This window comes from Eschscholzia californica, unplaced genomic scaffold, assembly GCF_041429995.1.
Source record: "Eschscholzia californica isolate CP2 unplaced genomic scaffold, dmEscCali1.0.p SCAF_2, whole genome shotgun sequence".
NCBI classification, from domain to species: domain Eukaryota; kingdom Viridiplantae; phylum Streptophyta; class Magnoliopsida; order Ranunculales; family Papaveraceae; genus Eschscholzia; species Eschscholzia californica.
The window spans coordinates 57799783-57823012 of record NW_028238309.1 but is presented as its reverse complement, the minus strand read 5'-3'; the positions used below and the strand labels follow the sequence as shown (position 1 = coordinate 57823012).

Sequence of the window (23230 nt, the reverse complement as noted above, 5' to 3'; positions counted from 1 at the left end):
CTAATACCAATCTCCTACTGCTGGCGTGGATGTGTTAGGCAAGCAAGTGCGTATCTTTGAATCAGATCAACAATGCTCGTGTCCACCCTTGTGCACCGTTTTGAGGAGGATAAAAAGTAATTTTCGTGTTTGACACTTTTTGAAAAGGGTACGAAATGACAAAATTACTATTTGTCTTATTCAAGATGGTGTAGAGGAGTGTATAAGAAGGTGTGTTTGTATCATTGTTGTTTAGATGAATTAGATACGATAGTTAGAAGTTTAGAAAGAAAATCGAACTCATACATGTCTACAATGTAAAATCCAACAAAAAACAAATGCTACTTTAGAAAGTCTTTTGATACTATTATCTCATTTAGTCATGTAGTGTGAGGATTCTGTGCATAAGGGTTAGAACTTGGGTGATTGTTACACGGATGGTCTTGGATAACATTTGGGTAATTTGTAAACATTATCATTCCTCATCTCTTTTAACCTAATCCTCCATTTACTTGTTTTTCTTTTCAAGATAATGTCAAATATGTTTTCTTTGATCTCAAGTTACTACTCGGTTACACCAGCAACTACAACTAGCCAAGAGATAGGAATGCGTGTCTAAATCTACTTTGACCTAATATGCAAGCAAACCCTGTCCTTTATATACTAATGTTTAATAGTAGTAAAAAGATGTAAGGTAAGTGATTAATTATCAAACTTTCTCTAGTGGAGGTCCCTGTTAACCATATTGGTCTCCTTCATAGGGTTTCGACTTTGAAAGCACGTGCTGAGATACATGATACGTGAGACGGATCAAGAAGGTAAAAATCCGTCTATCAAAATTAATCTAGAATATTAAAACATAAGGAGGATATAATTTCTCATATCAATATATGTTTTTGTAACTATGTAATGGAAATAATAGATAGATATTATTTGATTTCCTAGTTTAATTAAGAAAAATTATGAACTCTTGAAGCTTAATTTACTCTATAAATAAGAGAAGAGTTCTATGAATTTAAACATTTGATTACATTGAATTAGAATTGTTATCTTTGTAACGAATCACCACAATAATGATTCAATTAGAATTTTTTATCATCGTACAGAATCACAACAATAGTGAAGATTAAATTTTGTAGTGGTTGTGACTTTCTTCAAAGACGTAAATCGTGACTATCCGACTCAACCTCGTCTTATATGATCTGTTTGTTTAGGTTCATCTATATTCAATTAATATAATTGTGAATTTAATAGGAGGGGTCTTAAATCATAATCACTATTACAAAAATGAGGAAAAGATGTTTATCGTTAAAGTGCATTGGAAACAATTTCTTTATGAAATGACACTCATAATGGAAATGAAGCCCCCAACCCCTAACAACTGCATCACATTCCTTTTTTTAAGATCTTAATTATTAGGTAGCAGCTCACTTAATAATTTTAGGCTTATTTCTCTAATGCTCCCAACTTTGTGACCAGCTTCCCGCCTGACCCCCTACTTTACGAGAAATATCCATATGGACCCCTTCCGCTATAACACCGTTATTCTCTCTCTTCCATTTCTTTTCTCTCTCATCCAGCATGTTTTATCTCTCTGCCACCTCGTTAAAACCAGCCACATCATCGTCTTCACCGGCAGGGTCGCCGGCCAAATTTCCGGTCGGCGATCTTCAAATTTTTTTCCCTTCGCCGGAGTTTAGAGAGAGAGAGGAGAGAGAATTTTTTTTTAGAGAGAGAGAGAAGAGAGAAAAAAAAATTTGAAGGTCGTCGGCCGGAAATTTGGCCGACGGGCGACCCTGCCGGTGAAGACGATGATGTGGCTGGTTTTAACGAGGTGGCAAAGAGAGAAAACATGTTGGAGGAGAGAGAAAAGAAATGGAAGAGAGAGAGTAACGGTGTTATAACGAAAGGGGGCGATATGGATATTTCTCGTAAAGTAGGGGGCCAGGCGGGAAGCTGGTCACAAAGTTGGGGGCCATTAGGGAAATAACCCATAATTTTATGGCATCAATCAACTCCATCCACTTGAATTTAATCATCTTTTTTTTTTTATGGTTCTCTTAGTAAGGAGTTAGCTCCAAATGATAAATAAACTTGCATTAAGAAACAATAATATAAACTCACAGATATATCCCTAGGCAGATTATATATAGATGTTCGAAATTTATCATGAGAAATATTACGATTATCTTGTCAGAGACTTGGAGAGGGGCGTTACTCCTGTTTTATTTCGGAGTTATGATGAAAACAAATTCTTTGCGGTTCAAAGAAAAAGAAATATTATGTAATAAAATTCAATTAATTTATAAAAGGTTCTATTAATATTTACTCATGGACCCGTCACAGTCGGCATTTATCAATGGGGATTTGCCTTATTAACTAAATAATCTCTTAATTCGGGCTTGTCATATGGAATCAACATAGATCCTATTTTCATTTTCTATAACAAAATGTATACTCAGCCCACCTCCAGGGACTCCTACTTCTTGTTTCTCTCACATGCGGTTCAAGTGGGAGTCCCGTGGGTCGTGTAACCTTGTTGTTTCTATAATCTAGGAATTTAGACTTTAAATGAAGATTTCAACAAAAAAAAAAAAAAGTATTCACTATATTGAATATAGTTTGTAGTTGTGATGTGCCACCAATGTTTATTTCATTTGCACCTATTAATAAGATGAATTAATGTAATAATATAAATATCAAATAATAATAATTAAAATAAATGAATTTTATTAATAATAATACTAGATTGGAAACTTTTACCACAGTGTTTCACCAATACCAGATATTCAACTTTTACATTAAAAAAAATTAAAACCAAAAAATAACAATAAATTAAATAAAAATTAAAAAACTCTACAAAGTCTTCATTATCTACAATTTTTCTCTTTTAATTTCCCGGTCAAACCGGGAACCCACGAATACTGGTGGAAGTCTTACTCGTCTAGCCCGCCGCCCTAGAGAGAGAGAGAGAAATGGTGTCCATCTTCGTTGACTCTCACTCTCTTTCTCTCTCTAACATCATCGTCAATCTATCTTGTTGAACCGGATAAACCTGTTCCGGTTCTTCTTCTTCTCCTCCCTTTTCAGGATCAATTTCAGAAACATAACTACAAATCCCCATTGAATTACTCACTGAGGGTTTCTTTTCTCTACTCAAAATCCTCTTCAATGATAAAATTCGACTCCCCGGAGATTTCAAATTCTGGTGATTCCCTCCCGGAGATCCTTGAGTTTCTTCCTCAAAATTACCCTTACTAAAACTTCCTTCCCTTCTTTGAATCTCAATTGTTAATGTCGAATTCGAAGAAGAACCAGAACCAGAGGAAGACCCAGAACCAATTTCAACCATTTCATTCTTACACGATAAACAGGGTTCAAAAGAACCAGTATTGGATTGTTCTGACGGCTCACCCGAGTCAATAACGATTTGGATTGGAATTTCATTTAATTCTGGTGGTACTGAAATTTCTGGGTTATTAACAGGAGATCGACAAAGAGGACAACTAGAATGAGAATGAAACCACATATCAATACACTCACTATGAAAACTATGATTACATTTTGGAAGAGTACGACCTTCTTCATTTTCTTCAAATTCCGATAAGCAAACGGCGCACTCTAGCAAATCGCCGTCGTGGGTGGTGGTGGTAGTGGTAAGTGGTGAATAAATGAATGTGGGTATGGATTTGAGGATTTCGGGATCAAGACCACGGGAAGGAAGGATGATGGTATCGTTAGAAGGGGTAATAGAAGTAAAAACGAAATGGGTACGGTCAGTTCTACGACGGCGCCGACGGTTGTGACGGTGGCGATTTAAACGTCGGTTCCGGATTAGGAAGCAACGGGCGTAGATGTGGAAACAAACAATGAGTAATACAACTGTGAATAGGATAACAATAGCACTTAACATGATTTTGCCACTTAAAGCGTAGGTTTGTGATGAGGCATACCCTTTAGGAGGGTAATTCATGTCTTTAGGTGGGTAGATACTATTCTCTTCACCCATGATAATCTAATCTATATGATCTTCTTCTTCTTCTTCTAGGTTCTTGAGCTTGGTTTTAGAGAGAGAGAGAGAGAGAGAGAGAGAGAGAGAGAGAGGGAAAATGGGTATAGAAGGGGGAAGGTGAGGTAGGGGGGAAGGGGGTCTTATTGGAGAAATAAAAGAAGAGTGGAGTGTATGAAGAAGGTTCTTGGAGGTTTAGAATTTAGGATTTATTCAACTGACCTTCCTGACACCTTTGGGGCCACCATAATTTCAGCCTGTCCTTACTCTCTTCATATAAAAATGTTTGAAAATTCAAAAGCACCGTCTCTAACCTTGTTGTAGAGAGTGATAGAGAGAGAGACTACCCTTTGCCCTTTGTGTTTGGGTTTGGATTTGGATTTGGATTTGGATTTGGGCTTGGGCTTGGGCTTGGGCTTGGGCTTATGGATTAAGATCCAAAAGTAACACTATCTTCGAGGATGTAAAGAACTTGATTATATTACTATTCTTATTAACATCTAATTTACCCTATTCATACATTTAAGTAATCAATCCATTTCTTCATTTGTACACTTTTCTTTTACGGTACAATTTTATTTCAAATCTTTTTATATTAAAGTTGGAAGTTCGAGCTAGATGTGTCCAGATACACGTAGTCTAATGTATAAAAGTAGTAGTACCTTTTATCTCATGATTGTGAGGTTTGATGATATTTTGGAGTGTTTGATTAAAGTTAGGATTAAGATCTTAAGATATCAATTTAAACCAAGCACTACTCTTACCTATAATTAAATTTGTTAGTGGCTTTTAATAAGGTACGAGAGAATGTGGGTGTAATCACTATTGTCTAAGAAAAGCAAAACCAAAATGTTCTCTTGCCACAAAAATATTTCATAATTGGGTGGAATGTTGGCAAAGATAAATGGGCTTGGGCCAAGTTCAACTACTTTTTCTGAAGTGGGCTTGAATTCTTGGTGTGATTTCAAATTTTAGATCAAGATGGTTGGAATTTAGATCATTTCATATCAAGAAGTTATGAACAAATTTTCTCATCAAATAAAAAAATAAGATGACCCCACCACAGCCGGATTTATTGGTGATTTTAGTGGAAGTTTGATCTTTGGAAATATTGAAAAGGAGGTGGACTGATTTGGGCATGCCAGGACATGGGAGGAGACCTGGAAATCAGGACTCCTAGAGAAGCAAACCTTTTTGGACGCTCACTACTTTTTATTTTTTTCCTCATAGGGAACCCTCTCTCTCTCTCTCTCTCTCTCTCTCTCTCTCTCTCTCTCTCTCTCTCTTCTTTTAATATACTCAATACATCCCAAAACAAAATTCCAAATGAAAACTATCCTACAAAATTCCAACTTGCAACCAGAGAATTATACTCAATACATCCCAAAACAAATACTCCTAGATGATATCTGATTATGAGAATTTAGTCTTGTTATCTTGATAAATATACCAAATTTAGCTATAAGTCACACTAATGTTAAGAAAATGACATTTAGGATAGTAGGACTGACTAATCGAATCCCACCAGGAAAAATTGAACAAGATCGAACCTAACTAGCTGAAGTCTTAGGTGGTTCTACTTTTGATTAAAACAAAAATGTTCCATAAGCAAACGATGTTCATCCTAGTTAATATTAATCATACCCCTCAAGAAGGTAGCAACCCCTTCTCTAAAATTTTGTCATGCAAACCCGCATCTTTCTTTCAGACACTAAAACGCTACTTGGTTCGACAATACATGGCACGAAATATTCCGAGAAGAGAAATTTTAGATGATGCCAAGAATTTTACTTTCTCATGCCATCGCCCTTTTATTGTCGGGCTAAATAACATTTTTTTTCTAGACATCTGAAGATTGTTGTACTAAGTAGCCGGCGATGGCCCTTTGAAGAAGTACTTCATTTACTATTTTTAATCTATAATATTTGTTGACAAATTTCAAGTAATGTCAACTTCTATTTGTGTACATATTTTATTATTCTAGAATTATCATTAACTTATAACAAATTATCAGTATTACTTATATTTTGTTCCTAAAGTCTTGGGAAATTTGTATATTGCTAATTTAATAAAAGCACTTCGCTTAAGAGAGTCTAGACGTGCAACCCGCCACAGTAAGTAGACTTGATTATTAGTATATATATGTAAGTGTGACGGGCACACGTACGCTTACATATATATATATATATATATTGCTTTCTAAAATATTGTTCTAGTATATAGCAGACGTTGGACTTTGTAGTTATTGAAGTGCCCCTAAAATTTCAGAGAGTTATTTCTCAAGTGGGCTGTTGATTGTGTCTGCTTTAGCGAGAGGGAAGTTCCATAGGCGGCCCTCCATTTTTCTATAAGCGCCTCTATTATAAATACGTCAATTTAATGATTAATACCTCTGGGCTCTGCATCTCTTCCTTTTAGCACCTCCATTTTTAGCTAAGGTTGTGTTTGATATCAAGGAAACAATTTCCATGGAAATACAAGAGTTCCATGGAAAGTCTTCCACGGAATTTACTCCTTGGAAATAAGAGTTCTTTCGTTTGTTAGTCATTTATTATTCCGTGGAATTACGAACTCTGTTATTTGGTTGACAACTAATTTCTACGAATATAATATTCAATTAAGAGTTTTTATTTACTCTTTATGTAGTCTAAATGATATTTTTACGTTTGCGAAAATTACATTTTCATCCTTATGTTGTCTAAATTACATTTTTACCCTTATATTTTCAAAATTATATTTTTACCCCTATGTTGTAAAATTATTTAACCACGTGTCACTTTACTAATTTAAGGGTAAAATTTTTATTTTGATATTATACGAGGGTAACAATGTCATTTTGACAACATAAGGGTAAAATATCGATTTGATATTATAAAAGGGTAAGAATGTAATTTTGGCTATAAAAATCCAAAATGTCATTTTGACAACTTTGTAAACATGTCATTTGGTAAGAAGGATATAAACGTCATTTGTCCAATGTATAAGTAAAAATTTATTTTGCTAAATTTTATGGGTAAAAATGTCATTTTGAACATATATGGAGCTAAATTTTAGGTTTCAAGTATCCGAATACATTAAAATATTTTTATTTTGATTTTTGACTTTCCACGGAAACTAATTCCGAGGGGGGAGCAAGGAATTAAAAGTGGACTATTTCATGGAAATAGATTCCCTTGGGAATTAAAGCCATGGAATTACACTTCGTATCAAACGGTGGAAATACCTATTTCCATGGAAATTTTTTTATTTCCATGGAAATGGGAGATATCAAACACACCCTAAAGTCTTCACGAGTACCGACTAGGAGGGACTTCAGTCAGTGGTGTGGCCGAGATGTTATAGGTCCGCTGCGGAATTTTTTCCATGACCCTTCTTATAATGACGTGAGAAATAAAAAAGTACATGTGATATAATAGATTATATCTAAATAATGTTTGTCTGGAAAAATTTCTTATAAAAATATAAGAAAAATAAATCTATGTTTACACATAAGACAAAGTACTAATGTCTGCAGAGATTAAAAAATAAATGCATTCAGGTTGTGCAGAAGGGGGAATCAAAGTTGAGACCACATATGCATTCGCGGAGTTTCATATATTATAGAAGGCATTTTCTTTAAAACTACTCGAAATGGAGCCCTTGAGTAAATGGGGGCTCCAGTGTGGCTGCACCCCCTCATCCATGCCCCTAACATTGATGTTCTATTGTGCCCCTCTGTTTGATCATCTTTTCCCACCCATGTTTGAGAAACAATATGATAACGATGATGATGAAGAATAAGAAGAGAGGAGAAGAAGATAGTAGAATAAGAACATAGTAGGTGGATTGAATCTATAATGCCTTGGAAGAGAAAATTCCTAGGAGAAGAGGAAAACTAGAAAAACACTTGCGAGAAATCCTAAAATAGTTGTAAAGCGTCTTGCCACAACCAGGAAACGAAGTGTGCAGGCTAAGGGACCATGGCCCCCTGAGGCCTTAAGTTTTACTGGCCCTCATCTGCCCCACCTTACACACGCAACAATCCAACACTAAGTAACTTGATATAAGACGGATCGAGATGAAGAGATCTGACGATGAAGATGTGTCCAAGTAAAGAAGTATGTGTGTAACACGTGTATGTACGTGACATATCAAGAAGATGAGATCTGACGATCAAGAAGAATTCAGAATATTCTAAGATATGTGAAGATCTATAATATTGTAGCTCGAAAAGTATCTCGCACCTAGATGAAGCCCGAATTTCCTATGTAAATTGTCCCCTCTTGATATTTGGTTTGTTATACTTATGGTTTATTGAAAACTTTATTTAACTTGACTTAATCCTGAACAAATATCGACATCTTACATGGCACACATCGATCAGGTATTGATCGCGGCCTTTTGATAAAAAAAATCGTAATTAATATTTCATCGTAATTTCTCTCAATTATGCTAAAATTCCTCCACCATGCACCTTTTATGATCTACTAGATATAGCCCGTGCCCGTACGGCACGAGAGAGTGTGTTTATCACACCATTCGATGTAGAATTCGGAAGCAATTGACTAATAACATCATACAGCTATTTTTTTCTTGATCGAATAGTTTCACTTTACATCTGAATGAGATTCTATCATATTAGAAACTCTATTACAACAAAATTCAAGCTACGGAAAAGAAGAAAACCCACAAACTCATTTCATTCATTCAAACCTAAAAGACATTCATTTTTACAATCCCTATAAATGAAACAATCAATATCCTACTTACACAAATAAAAAGAAGAAGAAAATACTACCAAGTATCAATGGAGAACTATCTACCCCTCTAATTCTCCTATTATGTCGTTTTGTGTACATGACATTATCTTCCATAGGCAAGTTATGGTCCTGAACAACAAAATCCTTATTAAAGAAAAATCAATTATAATATATTTCCTTAAAATAAAACACCAAGAAAATGCTTACCTAGTGCAAATTATTGATGATAACATCCACTGCTCCAACATCCTAAATAGTTACATATAATACATTTCCAGCTACATCCCCAGAGGTTTCGTTGTGTACAATCTCTTGAATCGTGTAATTAGATTTACATGTGTTGGTTTTGATGACGAAACATAATAAGAGATCATGAATAGTCTGGTTTAAATTAACCATAAAGACCATAATACAAAAAACTGAACATGATGGTTTGTAAACCAAGTTACCAAACAAAAAGAATAATATCTCATAAAAAAAAAGAATAAAAAACCACGAGTAAAGTTGTTGCGAGTTACAAATCGCTTCCTAATTCAATAACTCCTCTTTGTCTAAATGGTTTTCCAACTGCCTTGCCTGTTCAAAAACTTAAACTTCACTGTGTGATTTGTGAAATTGCCAAATGATTCACTTGCTTGCATCCTACGTTTCTAGGTGTAAAATAACGTCTCGAAATGTTTTCAAACTCATGAATCTTAACTCTGTTATAATAACAAACATTACATTGATGCATTCCTTTCACACCATAAGAACAAATTATTAAATAATCCTAGATTCGAAAATCTAACAATCTTGTCATAATTCTAAAAAAAAAAAAAAATCTTTGTCGTAAACAATTTTAACTTCTTCCAACCACCAAAATCAATTAGATTATTGTTCTAAAATTAAAAAAACAATAGTTTTTTTCTAAAGAAATTAACTCTCTTAGTTGAATTTCTGAATAGTGAAATACCTGCCCCTGGCTAATTTTTTGGTATTCAGTTTCTATCAAGAAGATGAAGATGTGTCCAAGTAAAGAAATATGTGTGTAACACGTGTATGTACGTGACAGATCAAGAAGATGTGATCTGACGATCAAGAAGAATTCAGAATATTCTAAGATATTTGAAGATATGTGAAGATCTATAATATTGAAGCTCGAAAAGTATCTCGCACCTAGATGAAGCCCGAATTTCCTATGTAAATTGTCCCCTCTTGATATTTGGTTTGTTATACTTATGGTTTATTGAAAACTTTATTTAACTTGACTTAATCTTGAACAAATATCGACATCTTACATGGCACACATCGATCAGATATTGATTGCGGCCTTTTGATAAAACAAAATTCGCAATTGATATTTCATCGTAATTTCTCTCAATTATGCTAAAATTCCTCCACCATGCACCTTTTATGATCTATGATAAAATTGTCATACGGTCCCTTTATTTGTTCTAATTTGGACAGTATGTCATTAATAGATGGTTTAAATACATAGGTGACATAACAATTTTTTCTTCACAAATTAGATGGAGAGGTAGAGTACTTCAAAAAATATTCAGTGTCTCTAGTAAAATTTTGTGAAATGGAGCTTCTTTTTTTTTTTTTGTTGAAAAGAAATGGAGCTTCTTAGAAAGCACGTCTTGACGAGTCACGTCAAACGCTAGAGTAAAATTTCTTATTTTTATATTTTCGGAAATTATTTCTCTAACTCACAGAGTCATAATATTGTACCATAGAGGCCACCTCAAAAACACATGCAATTTTGGTACAAAAAGATCACAAATGAAACAGAAAAATCCTTTATAACTTTCTTTCTTCAAGATTTCACGATTATAACAACAAAGTTGATCATATGTTACTATTGTGGGACCCTTTTTCACATGGAAGAAAAAAAAAACCATCTCTTCTATTGTCCGTTTTCCCACCACCGCACCACCGCCATTGTGAAATTACCTAACATTATCAGGGGTATCATTGGAACTCTCAACCCCCCCAAACTATACAGTTACCTAGGGTTCCTATTGATGCTTCAAACTTTTCTTTTCTTTCTTTCCCCAAGTCTCTCTTTCTCACTCACTACTTTCTCTATGTAGTTTTCTTTTTTCTCTTCAACCCACTGAAAAAGGAGAGAAAGAAAAACAGAGAAGAAAATGGGGACCAAAACTCCAGTATTTCCAATTCCACAACAGTCTGAGCATTTCAACGATTATGGGTTCAACCCACAAATGGATTATTTACAGGTCTTAATAACTTATAGTACTACCTTCTTCCTTCTACTTCTCCTTAATTCTTTATCTCACTAACTTTCTCTCTCTCTCTCACACATTTTTATTGATGAATTTTATCATAGGTTTTGGAAGAAGCAAAAAAACACAAAAGAGAATCATCAAAATCAATAGAAGAAGCTTTACATTTCAAATTACAAAAACCCATTTCAAAAGATGATTCAAAAAAGAAGAAGAAGAAAAACAAATGGTGGATAAATGCACTTCATTACTGTAAAAAGAAGTTAAATTCTTCTTCTTCTTCTTCAACTACAAATACCCAGATTATAAATCGAGCTAATTACAGAGGAGGAACAGTATCTGGTCCAGTTTATATTACAGAAAGTAGAAGTGGGTCAAGTACACCTTGCCGGACTAGTAGCCGGCCGACCTCTGGACCTCTTTCATGGACATTAACTCCGACACGAAAAGGAGGAGTAGCAGAAACTTCTTATGTTTGTCTTAGAGAACTTAATATGGATGAGCTAGAAGAAAACCGTAGGATCTCCACAACCGCCATGCCAATTTACTTGGTCACTTGAAATTTGCTTTTTTAGGTTTTCCCTTTTCTCTAAAGATCTAGTTGTGGATGGGTAATGGTTAATGACATTTGTTGACTTTATGGGTTTATCCTTTTTTTTCTTTTGTTGTGGAAAAGATGTTTGATTTGTGAGTAAATTAGGGGGAGTTTGTCTGAAAGTTCCTTTTATTTTGTCGATGGAGGGAATCTTGTTTTCTTCTTGTTTGACTTTGGTCTGCATCAAATGGAAGTGTTAATTAAAGTTAAATATAATGTTCAATTTTCCTTGAAGATGCTTAGAAAATGTTAAATGGGCCAGAAAAAAAAAGTCCTGCTGTAATCGAAGTGTCGATGTCGTTGGCCCTACTTGGTTGAGCCATTTAGAAAGATGTAAGGCCCAGCTAATGTGGGCCGAGAAAACTGCTTTGGGCTATAATCGGCTGTCTTTTGTCGCTCCCAACACTGATACAAATGACACATGTATACTACTACAGTACTACGTAATATGAGAGATGGGATGGCGGAGGCTCTTGTGTGAGTGTAAAGTGTGTGTACAGGCGGGCAAACGGTTGATACATTTACATTTTCCCCGATTGAGTACTAGGTTGTTTTTGTCTTTGTTACTAGCAAAGTAGTTGGACAATTGTTTAGTCTCTTGTGTCAAAGTATTGATGAAGTATTCAGATCTTTTGATTCTGAATCACTAAGGTGCTGTTTGTTTTTTTTTGTGGGTCTGAATCTGAATTGGCTGAATCTAAATTGGTTGAACTGAATTGGCTGAATCTGAATTCGCTGAATCAATTCAGAAGTTAGATGTTTGGTTTTTATAATTAAAATCATTAGGTCTGAATCAGCATTTTGACATTTTTAGCCCTGATCATCATTTAAATAAAAAAGGAAACCCTACTTTAAAAACCAAGTCACTACAACAAAAGAAATCCCCAGCTCTCTAGGGTTTTTTTGTTGAACTAGCTCTCTAGGGTTTTGAAAAGGGAAATGGTGTTATGGTGCTGGAAACCCTAGATAGATCCACTTCTCTCCTGCTCTCTCACCAAAAGCTGGAAGGCTCCCTCTCACTGACCCTTTCTCCTTCTCTCTCTCTAGAATCATAGATTAGGCAATGTGCGGTCTGGTGCTGGTGTTGTATGTGGTGGTGTTTTTGTGCTTTTGTTGTTGTTTGTGGTGGTGGTCTTGTGGTGGTGATACGTGATCGAGGAGAATACCATTTTGTGTGAGTGGAAAACCATTTGGTGGTGGTGTCTGTCCAGCTTTCCTCATTAGTCACAAAGAGGGTAATCCGTTATTGGGTTTGTGCCAAAACCTTGATTTGAGGAGAAAACCATCTGGTGGTGATTTTGTTAGTAGTGGTGGTTTTGGTGCCTTTGTGGTGGTAGTGGTATTGGTTTTGATGGTAGAGGTGGTAATGGTGGTCTATTTTGTTGTGGCGGTTTCTGGTGGTGGTGTGGTATGGTTGGTGGTGGTGGTGGTGGTGTTGTATGGTTGGTGGTGGTCGTCGTATGGGTGGCGGTGTTCCTGTGGTGGTGGTGGCGTGGTGCTAAAAGATTTTGTGAGAATATTTCTAATTCATGGAGGGCATAAAAGTCATTTTCACACATTTCAGATATTGGTCCTTATTTCAGACTTCTTTTGAAGTCTGAAAATTGTGGGTCATTTTTCAGCCCATTCAGACATTGACTCAATTCAGACAACATTTCAGATTTTTCTAAATAAGAAAAACAAACATCTGAAATCTGAATTGATCCTAATTCAGATTCAATTCAGATTTCAGATCTGAAAAAGTAAAAAAACAAACAGCACCTAAGACTTTGAAAAGATAACAGATTCATTTTGTAGTGGGAAATAGTTATTCTTTTTTTTTTTTTGTTGAAAGGAAATAGTTATTCAGTTATGATAAAATTGCTATTTGTTTCTAATAAGTCAAATGTAGCTAAATTGAACTTAAGCAGGACATGATAAAATGAGTATGACTGCAATTACGAAATATTAGATATTTCCTTAGAATCTTGCTTCTATACATACCACCTAGATGCTTTTGTATAGGTGCTCATGATCACTCTCTTATGTATACAAAATATTTTCAAAAACAACAGTTCTAGCTTACATTATTCTTTCAGAGTGTAATCACAAACAACATAATCTAAGTTGGTTTTTCATGCGTCGATCAATATTTTTTTTAAATGTAATATGTATTTGTGTCTCGACTCCAAGATGTAGAGAGTGGAAACCAGTTTGGTAACGAGTCTAACCTTAGATCGTTGACATACATATATCAAGTCCAGACATATTACAAGGGTGGAGCCAGGATCCACACCTAGCCCTGGCTAGCCTATAAATGAAAAATCTGGAAAAGAAATGAAAAGGTAAAAAAAAAAAAATAGGGAACAAAATAATGGGATGAAGGGATTCAAACTCGTGACCCGACACACACACCCAAGACCAATACCAACTAAGCCACACTACTTTCTTTATCAAACATTGCCTTCTAATATACTTATTTGAGAACTAACCCTGGTTGTTTCATACACAACACTACCTCCTAATATAGATATTTGAAAACTACCAGGGTTAGTCTCCATGTAGGTCCGCCCTGGGCCATATATTGTTGGCATACATATATCAAGTGGAGGGTGGGGGAGGGACCAAACATAGACATGAATAAAATTTCTCATATCAAAATGGAAAAGGAAACAAACAATTTTTTTTTTTTTTTTTTTTTGATGAAGGAGGAAACAAACAATTAAGATGTGTGCAATGACAGGGTGGGTTTCAATAGATTCCTTCATATATGGATGTTTGATGGAGCCACCAAGTATAGTCATTTTTCATCTTCCCTTAATAATTTTTGGCACTAACCTAACATCTCACGATCTCTTAAAACGTGCACCATCTCTAAATGTCTGGCCCCATATATGTTATTATGTGACATACATATAATATATCTCCATGGATGTTTCCTGATTTCTAATGTCCACGAAAGTTGAAAAATAATTTTTTTTAGATATCGGTAAGAATTTGTTATTTCATATGATAAGATCGTTATAATAGTATTAAAATAATAAATCTCCACCGACTCTCCGTCAATGTCCATGGATATCTAGATGTCCGTAAATATTCAAAAATATATGTTTGAAATGTGGCAAAAATAGGTTAATACAATAATAATAAATAATCACTAAGTTTCTATCAATATCCACAGATATCCAAATGTTCACAGAAGCTCAAAAGTATATTTTAAAGTATGGTATCTTTCGTGTGATAAGATAATAGTCTTTCCCTGTTAATTTGGTCAAAAAATACAATAATAGTATTACATTTTCAATATAATAAAAATAAATGCTTACCACACATTTTGTCTATAGACTCAACATTTTGAATTAGCTTGAAAGTTTGTGCAACATATTTTGTCCACGAATGTCTATAATGTCTCTATCCACTACCCTTAAAGCATCTCCATGTAAAACTCAACAAAAACTCAATTGACCTATGTGTTAAGTCTTGATTGAGTTTTTCCTTCCTAGATGATACGATTGAAATACATAATTCAAATGACATTTCCAATGCCACACTCTCAAAATAAGTACGTAGGTGTCATTTTCTAGATATGTAGTTTGGTTTTTAATTTTGAGTATCTAATTGAGATCTCAAAAGAAATCTCAAATATTGAGTTTCTTCTTAAGACATCTTAAAATTAAATGTTGACACGTCTTAGGGTCAACTTGAGTCTTGTATTGGAGAAAGTGTTTTCTGTAAAAATAAAAAAAATAAATTTTCAATTGGAGACTTGCATTGGAAATGCTCGCTGTCCTTTGAAATGTTCATGGATGTTTTCCTGTCTTTACCATTTCCTTTCTTTTGAACTCTCTTTTGTCCCTTTAATTTTTGTTTTAGCCCCCAATTTGTGACCAACTCATCGTTTTGGCTTTCATAAATGTCATGTTGTTCGTTTTGGTTCCTAAAGGCAAAAAATATTTCAACTCTTTTTGCGAATTCCCTTAGGTGTCCACAATAAATTAATTTTTCGAAAATCGTAAAAACAATTAAATCCACCTCATTTCTCCTTCTCTCCTCCATTTCATCACCTCTCTCCTCTACTTCATATTTCTTTTTCGCCACTTCACCATCTTCTCCGACAAAGGTCGTCGCACGGTAGAAAAATAAGAAATATAGAAGAAAAATAAAAAATAAAAAATAAATATAAAATGATTTTTAATCGAAGGTCGCTTGAAAAATGGTTTGTCTCTGACCTTCACCGAAAAATATGGTGAGATGACGAGAGGGAGAGATGAAGTTGAGGAGAGGTGGTGAAACGGAAGAGAGAAGGAAAGATGAGGTGAATTTAATTACTTTTAATTTTTTTGTAAATTAGTTCCATTTTTTGCCCCTAAGGATATTTTCAGAAAGCTTTGAAATCTTTTTGTTCCTTTGGGTCAAAACAAACTATCAGACACTGATGGTGGTCAAAACAGTGAGTTGGTTACAAATTAGGGGCTTTCCGATCGACGACCTAGAAAGACAAAAAAAAAAATCATTCTCTCTCTCTCTCTCTAGAAACTCCGGCGAAGGATTTTCGCTAAATTTGAAAGGTGAGGTGAGGTGGAGAGAGAGAGTGAGGTGAGGTGGAGGTTTTTTAATTTTATTTCTCTAAATTTGAAATTATTTTTTAAGTCTCTAAATTTATTTCCCTATAACAACTTACAAAATAAAATTGTCAAACAAAATTGACCAATTTTTTACAAAGTCTTCACACCCCGGAAACTATCTTGCTTTCTCCAAAGCGCTGGTTAACCCTTTTCTTTTCCAAAGTAGGTACCTTTTTTCTCAACTCTCTTTCCTCCTTTTTCTTTTACAAAGTAGGCAAAAATCTATCTTTTATCCTTTTTCAATTTGTTATTTTTATAACAAGGATATAAAGCAGATCAGTCTGTTCAGGTAACTCATAAAGACATGAATTGACCATGCATGTTCCTCTCTCTCTCTCTCTCTCTCTCTCTCTCTCTCTCGTGGGGTAGAAATTCATCAGTTGCATTAAAGTTATCATTTAGTATATCTTTCTCTATCTAAGTGTATTTTAAAACCCTCAAGCAACTTCAAACCAACACCAAAGAAAAAGAAAAGTAATTTGAAAGGTGAGAAGAAATATGGAAGGAGTGAAACATAGAATGGTAGGTAGAAGTAAATGGGATAAAAATCCATTGGTGAAAGAGGCCCAACACTTGTGCCTTGTTAATCCCTTATGGACACTCCAGTTCTGCCCAAGAGACGCAAATTATGAAGCACACAACTTGGCCCAAGAGGCACTAAATGATTTATGAGCTTTAATGTTTAGTGTCTTTGGTTTTTTCTTTCTTGTAACTTCAAGTGATGTAATCCCTTATTGGCTTCGGCCGTTATATTGAAGTTATCAGATTTCCAAAAAAAAAAAAAAAAAAAGTAATGTTGTTTCTTCATGGGTATCCTGAGCTTTGGTATTCATGGCGTCACCAGATACTTGCAGTCGCTGCTCATGGCTACAAGGCCGTGGCTCCTGATCTTCGAGGTTTCGGAGACGCAGATGCTCCGACTTCAGTCACTAGCTACACTTATTTTCATATAGTTGGAGATCTCATAGCTCTCATTGATAGCCTTGGTGTACAACAGGTTAATATCTAGCTTTTTAGTTTCCAGTTAGAGTATATACACATAGTAAACATGGGTGGAGCTAGGATTTTAAATCAACTCTGACTGGCCTAAAATTACCATAGAGTAAATTTTATTTTACTTACCACATAATAAGATTCACCTTAAAATGTAAGAAAACTAACGGATTTGTTTACATGTGATGAACCACTTTGACTAACTCTAATTTTTGTTACCACTATGCTTAATACAACCTTTACATTACTTTTCAACCCCTGACTAGAGTCTGTGCTTGCCTCGCCCTGGTTCGGCCCTTGATAGTAAATGATAACATCGCTGTTTTCTAGACGGTTTCGGAGAGAAACAATCGCATATGCACACTATTTTCAATGGAATACACATATTCCATCGGAAATAGTGCTTTTTTTCGACGGATTTTTAGCATTCCCTCGAAAATACTCCATCACGAAAAGTCCAGTTTTTTCTAGTGAAGGTGGGAATGTAATAGTCTCACCTTGCTCGAAAGATAAGTATAAAAAACATGTAGTGCCTTAATAGCTTACGACATCTCACATGCAAAGGTGGACGGTGGACATGATAGTCTCACGTTGCTATATTAGAAAGAATATGAAATAATGTCTAAGAACATGTAGTGCATAAGTCATAAGACTCCTGATTTTAACTCCGTTTTGGACCTCCCAGTTACTAGGGACCTGACAATGAGTGGAGAGGACATATACATTATATTCTTGGTTACTAGTTATCCTTTCTTTCATGTGGGACTATTCTCACACGCCCCCTCACGTGTGGCGTGGTTCAGGGCCGGACCCACGTAGGGGCATGTGGGGTCACGACCCCCACAGTCCAAAGCGAGTTTTCAATTAAATGGGGTAAACGGTTGTAAAAATAGTCCAAGTAACACATTCTATTCTTGGATTAAGTCTTAGCCCAACAGAGTGAGAGAGAATCTTATGCGTGAGAGGCAGGGGTTCGACTCCCTCCACCCCCGTCTTTTATTGTTTTTTGGCTAAATTTGTTTGTGGCCCCTAACTTTCAATGTATTATCAGTGATCATTATCATTTAGTCCTTGTATTTCTCTCTTATGACTCCATACTTTCAAATAAGTTCATGTTTGGGTCTTTTTTTCCTTTTCTTTTTTTTATTGTAAGGGTCTTTTTTTTCTTAAATATATTATATTTCGGGCTATTTTTTAAACTTTTTTGTGTTGAAATTTTTAACTTAGCCAATTCTATCTCTTTTCTTAATTTCTTTAAGAACGTCAAATGTGGTAATCATTATTCAAGACATGAAGGACTCTCATTCTTTTGACATAAAATTTACACATTATTTTTAGTATAGTTCGAATGTATATGAAAATATTTATTTTTATTAAGATAAAAGTCAATGCAACTCACATGTTAGCAATAGTCGAATGAGTTGAGAGTGTAGGTATAACCGTATAAGAGACATAAATCAGTCGCGTGAAGTGGAGCACGTGGTTAGCCTAACACGTGTTTTTTTTCGGGGTGTAGTGGAGCACATGTGACTTTTAAGCCTATCACGTGTGTGCTTAACTCTGATACCATGTAAATCTGTGGTCATCCAACTCAAAACCAATTGCCAATGAGTGGAGCTAGGGCTGGGAAAACGGTCCGGAAACCCGCGATCCGGCCCGTTCGGCCCGAACCGTGGGAGCCCGTTGACCGAAGCCAACCCGAGCCGGGCTTACCCGGCCCGATGGCTCGGGCTAATAGGGCCGGGCTCGGACAGGTTATCAATTCCGAGTCCCGGCCCGATAAGCCCGTCCGACTCCCGGCCCGATGCATAGCCCGACTACAAGCCCGATGACAAGCCCGACGACAGAGCCCGACTACAAAGCCCGACAGTTAGCCCGAGAGGGAACCCGTTAGAATCCGCGTGTCATTTTAAATCCAACGGCTGAGATAGGCGCCCCTTCAAATCACATCTCAGCCGTTGGATTAAGTTGACGAGTCTATATAAACCCTCACAGCCGAACCCTAATTCATTTCTCCTTCTCCGCCTCTCTCTCTCCTACCACCATCCTTCTCCGAACCCTAACCCTCACAGCCGAACCCTCACACCTGTAACCCTAAAACCATTAACGTAAATGAAAGCTCTCTCTCTCTCTCTACCAGTAACCCTAGTAGCTACTTTTAGTCTTCATCTCACCTTCATCATCCAACAGGATCTACAAAAATGGTTAGTATTTTTCATCTACTTTAAGTCTTCTACTCTTTCTACTTCTGCATGCGATTGGGTCTCGAGTTTGGACTTCGGAGAAAGGAAGTTCAGTGTCTGGATCGGAGGTTCCATCTTGGCCTCTCTCAGTACCTTCCAGCAGGTAAATCACTTAGACATGTATATGGAGAGAGATTTTTTTTGTTGGTTTTGAATATGGATGGTTACTCTTAATAGCCTTCTTCCAACTACGTGAATATTGATATTGTTTTTAACTTTTTGCAGATGTGGATATCGAAAGGGGAATACGAGGAGTCTGGTCCATCGATTGTTCACAGGAAGTGCTTCTAGGTTCACTGGCTATTGTTTTTTTTGTTCTTGTTTTTGTTTAATGGGATCTGTTGTTTGTTGTGGTACTATTTTTATGATAAGAGATTTTCAGGTTGTGGGATGATTGTCTGTCAGTCAGGTCTTGGTTTGGTTTGTTGGTAGTATTATTATTCTTCTTCTTTATCTTTCTCTTCTATCTGGATAATCTAGGTTATGTGTACTTATTATGGAAGTTTTTCTTATATCTTAATATGTCATGTTTTTGAAGTTCAAAGAAAGAGAGATATTGGTTAAATCAATGGTAATGACATGCCTTTTCAGCAAGCTCCTCTAGCTATGATGATGCTTGGTCTTGAAAATCCATCTAGCTCCTGCCTAACAATTCCTGTTAAGGATGTTTATATGAAATTTTGTTGGCCTACTTTCTAAACCCTAATGTGGTTTTATTCAAGCGGATAATTGATCACATTATGATCGAAGATACATTGTAGAAATACACATCAAGATTGGATGCATAAAGGATGAATACATACTCAAACATTTGGATCCTTTAATATTTTAATCTTAGAAATAAACTAGTTCTATCAAGATTCAAATTTGCACTTTCATAAACTAAAAGATGAGAATCAAACCTAAGGTCTGTGTATAAACCACGGGGTGATAATTCTCTATAACCCGAGCCCGTCCGACCCGAGCCCGTAGAAACCCGTTCGGGTAGCCGGGCTCGGACGGGCTACGGGCACTTCAATTCATTAATACGCCCGGCCCGATCCGCCCGGCTCACTACCTCGGGCTCGGCTTATCCGAGCCCGATCCGCCCGAGCCCGGCTCGTTGTAGCCCGAGCCCGTCCGCGCCCGCCCGATTCCCACCCCTAAGTGGAGCGGTGTTATACATTATATTTTGGTTACTAGTTACCCTTTCTCCCATGTGAGACTATTTTCACAGGATCGACCCTGCGTATGTGCACTTTGTGGTAGGTATTTGTGGTAGGACATGATTGGGGGGCCATTATTGGTTGGTATTTATGTTTGTTTAGACCAGATAGAGTTAAGGCTCTGGTGAACCTGAGTGTGGCCTTTAATCCAAGACACCCATTCAAGAAACCCATTGAGCTTCTCTGTCCAAACTTTGGCAGTGACTACTATATTTGCAGATTTCAGGTACTTTTCATCTCTTCCATCAATTTATTCTCTTTTCTTGTTTTCCTTTCATTTCATTCCATTATTAAAATAAGAGGGGTTTTGCTCAAAAAAGAAGAGGGTTTTTAATATAAGTCAGTTATTTTTAGTTTTATAGGTGCATCCAAATCCGAATAGTGTTACTGGACCTCCTGGTTATTAGTGCCTCCTATATTCCACAAAATGGTCAAAGCGCCTTGAACAAAAGAGACACTCTCACAATTTTTTATTTATTTAGAATTGGTAGACTCGAGCCGATTTGGTGACAAAATCAGTCCAAGTCCACCGATCTAAGGGGACCGAGAATTATTGTAAATAACTCAAAATGCTAGACTTTAAATAAATTTTGTTACAAATTTCGACTCTAATTTGTGGACTCAGAACAAATTCAATAGACCTTGGGTCGAATTTTGTAATAAAATTCGGCCCAAAACCACTGATTTGAAGCCACTATAACTAAATATAGTCAAACTAGATTTACCGGAGTTAGAGGAGGTTGAGTGGCGCCAATAACAGTGACTGGGGTTTGCCTTTAAAACTTTTTTTATGTTTTTTTTTACAGTGGTAGTAGAATAAGCAAATAATTAGTTTTATAACAAAAAAAAAAAAAAGAAACCACCTTCAGACCTAGCTTTTAGACCATCCAATTTTTTTTTTTTTTTTTTTGAAGCCACGGGAATCGATTTCCATTCATAAGTGATATAAAATCACATTTGTTTACATGGATGAAATTGTTATTTCTCTCTTCCAACTTCATGAGAGTTGCATACCTTTAAATGCAAAGTACCTCGTGAATAAAAAAGAAATTGGACTAGACTCTGACGAAGAAAGATAGAAAAAAAATAAAAAGATCCTAAAGATCACAAATGAAAAGACCCTAAAGGTCAACAAAACAACTGATAATACAAAAAAGAAAATACTAATCAAACATCTCCGTTAAATTCGCCGGAAAACCGCTTTTGTCGCCGGAAAACTGTCACCATTGCCGGAAAACTGCCGTCATAACCGGAAAAGCCACCGTCATCTCCGAAAAGCCGCCACCATCATAGAAGAACCTCCAATATAATAGTACTAAATATAGATAATTTCTTCCAAAATTCCTTTTGGCCTCTTCGGGAAGCACATTTTGGAAAGTTCAGACTGTCGAAGTTACATTTTGGAAAGTTTTAAAGGCGACTTCCTCAAAGTATTAAAAGCGCATCTCTCTCTAGGCAAATTTGAGGGGAAGTTTGTGTGGAAAGGAGTCGGCTTTAACACTCAGAGGAAGCAAAAACTTCCCTAAACTTTTTTTTTCATATCTTATTTGATGCTAAAAAGAAACATTAGACCATATGTTAATAATTTGGTTAAAATATAATGCAGGAAAGTGGAGTGGTGGAAGGTGAGTACAGTCAAGCAGATACAAGAGATTTATTCAAACATACCTTAGCATTTCCGGGAACAGGACCAATATGCGTTCCTAAAGATATAGGTTTCGGAACTCTCCCTAGTATACCTGAAACCTTGCCATCTTGGTTGACAGAAGATGACATTACTTATTACGCTACCAAATATAACGAGAAAGGTTTCACTGGAGGACTGAACTACTATCGCGCTCTTGATCTGTACGTACTTCTTAATATCTAAATCTATGTCACTATTTTATTTAATTTTTCTCGATTAAATTACGATACACAATTCAAGTGATAATAATACATTTAGCACATGATTAATTTGGTATGCAGAAATTGGGAGCTCACAGCACCATGGACAGGGGCTCAAGTAAAAGTACCGACCAAGTTTATCGTAGGGAACGAGGACTTAACCTATACAACACCAGGAGCCAAGGAATACATACATGGTGGTGCGTTTAAAAAGATGGTGCCAATGCTAGAGGAAGTAGTAGTAATGGAAGGAGTTGCACATTTCATTAATCAAGAGAAGGCCGACGATGTCAATCAACACATTCTTAATTTCATTCAGAAGTTCTAATAATATCAAGTTCGAGAATTATTATATATACTACTGAACTCTGTGCTTACATGTCTAGAACGGGTTAAATATATTTTCTTTTTTTTGGAAATTGACTACGATCTACGATAGTCATTACATTAGCATTGATACATCAAAGATATGATAAGCATGAAACTGTCGGGCCTATAGCCCAACAAAACTATGACCTAAAGCCCAACAACATTATTTATACCTTAATAACCAAAGTTCAATAAACCATAGAAACCACCTCCTCTGGAAATCGAACTTGGGACCTCCAGAATTTTGGAGTTTATGTCAGCACATTGGACCACTCGGGCAACCAATTGTTAACGGGTTAAATATATTGAAATTAAGAGAGTTAGATGGAATCATCAAATTCCTATTAGTGTTATACTTTTATAAACCTCACATTCCATT

At 35.9% G+C, this 23230-nt stretch overlaps 3 protein-coding genes and 1 long non-coding RNA gene across 4 annotated transcripts; 3 read left to right on the top strand and 1 right to left on the bottom strand.

Annotated features, from left to right (window-relative positions):
• Positions 1-2686: 2686 nt before the first annotated feature.
• LOC147559487 (RING-H2 finger protein ATL2-like) lies at positions 2687-4248 on the bottom strand. The gene has a single exon (XM_086661392.1). The coding sequence runs from the start codon at positions 3986-3988 to the stop codon at positions 2978-2980; it is 1011 nt and encodes a 336-aa protein (XP_086517518.1). The 5' UTR covers positions 3989-4248; the 3' UTR covers positions 2687-2977.
• A 6490-nt stretch (positions 4249-10738) lies between these two features.
• LOC147559486 (uncharacterized) lies at positions 10739-11761 on the top strand. The gene is made up of 2 exons (XM_086661391.1): positions 10739-10949; positions 11060-11761. The coding sequence occupies exons 1-2, from the start codon at positions 10860-10862 to the stop codon at positions 11513-11515; spliced, it is 546 nt and encodes a 181-aa protein (XP_086517517.1). The 5' UTR covers positions 10739-10859; the 3' UTR covers positions 11516-11761.
• A 4723-nt stretch (positions 11762-16484) lies between these two features.
• Positions 16485-22901, top strand: LOC147559484 (epoxide hydrolase 3-like). Its single transcript, XM_086661390.1, has 5 exons — positions 16485-16709; positions 16920-17151; positions 20639-20821; positions 22202-22443; positions 22564-22901. The coding sequence occupies exons 2-5, from the start codon at positions 16948-16950 to the stop codon at positions 22808-22810; spliced, it is 876 nt and encodes a 291-aa protein (XP_086517516.1). The 5' UTR covers positions 16485-16709; positions 16920-16947; the 3' UTR covers positions 22811-22901.
• On the top strand, positions 19175-19938 carry LOC147559485 (uncharacterized). Its single transcript, XR_015234618.1, has 2 exons — positions 19175-19493; positions 19616-19938. It is a non-coding gene; the product is annotated as an uncharacterized LOC147559485 (long non-coding RNA).
• Positions 22902-23230: the final 329 nt, after the last annotated feature.